Genomic DNA, 796 nt, shown 5'->3' on the forward strand with positions numbered 1-796 from the left:
CAAATAATTAGACAAAGTCAAGAGTGTTTGTAGTTGGCAGTGCATGAAACCCTTAGCCCTAGCGCACACGGAGCGACTGTTCTGCAACTACAGTTGCAAACCAATTGCGCGTGCAACTGTTTTGTGACCTTGATGATGTATTGGAGTGGGAAAGCGCACACGACACGACTGATGCGCTTTCCCACTCCAATACATTGTCGAGGTCACAAAACAGTTGCACGCGCAACTAGTTCGCAACTGTAGTTGCAGAAGAACAGTCGCTCCCTGTGTGCTAGGGCTTAGGGTACTGCCAGTTCGATGAGTTGCAGTCCTTTGTACTTTTCGACTACAAGCTACTTTTAAAACTAAGTCACAACTGCAGGCATTTGTGAAATGTAATAAAACAGATTGTTACTACTTTGTATGAATGGTGCTAACCACATAATTTCGCTTTGAGGTAAATAATCGTAACATAAAAAACCTAAATAGCAAAGGATTCACAGTAAAGCAAGATTAATTCTGTATCCGCCACATTTGTAACGACTTTTCAAATTTCAACATACCTTTCATGCACCGGTTGATGCACCGTAGTGATTGTCCACACTACCAATATTGGAATAAGTAGCTTTTTCTTGGCTTGAATTTCCCTTCGATCAAGTATTAATTTGTGCACAGCATCCAAATTGATCCCCCTAAAAAATATGCAGTATTAAAAAGCTTGCAGTCACAAAATGTAGCTAATATTAGTTTTCGCCCTTATAAAGGTAGGTGTCGTCATTTTTAAAAAGGAGAGAAAAGTAAGAAATATATTATAAAC

The 796-nt window shown here is 39.4% G+C and overlaps 1 protein-coding gene across 1 annotated transcript in view; it reads right to left on the reverse strand.

Annotated features, from left to right (window-relative positions):
* Positions 1-278: 278 nt before the first annotated feature.
* LOC116165714 overlaps positions 279-796 on the reverse strand; it is a 2,988-nt gene continuing 2,470 nt past the window's right edge. Inside the window, exon 3 of the mRNA XM_031480376.1 lies at positions 279-325. Coding sequence (XP_031336236.1) covers positions 279-325 — 47 coding nt within the window. The remainder of the gene's footprint in view (positions 326-796) is intronic.

Source organism: Photinus pyralis, unplaced genomic scaffold (genome assembly GCF_008802855.1).
Source record: "Photinus pyralis isolate 1611_PpyrPB1 unplaced genomic scaffold, Ppyr1.3 Ppyr1.4_LG3a, whole genome shotgun sequence".
NCBI lineage: Eukaryota > Metazoa > Arthropoda > Insecta > Coleoptera > Lampyridae > Photinus > Photinus pyralis.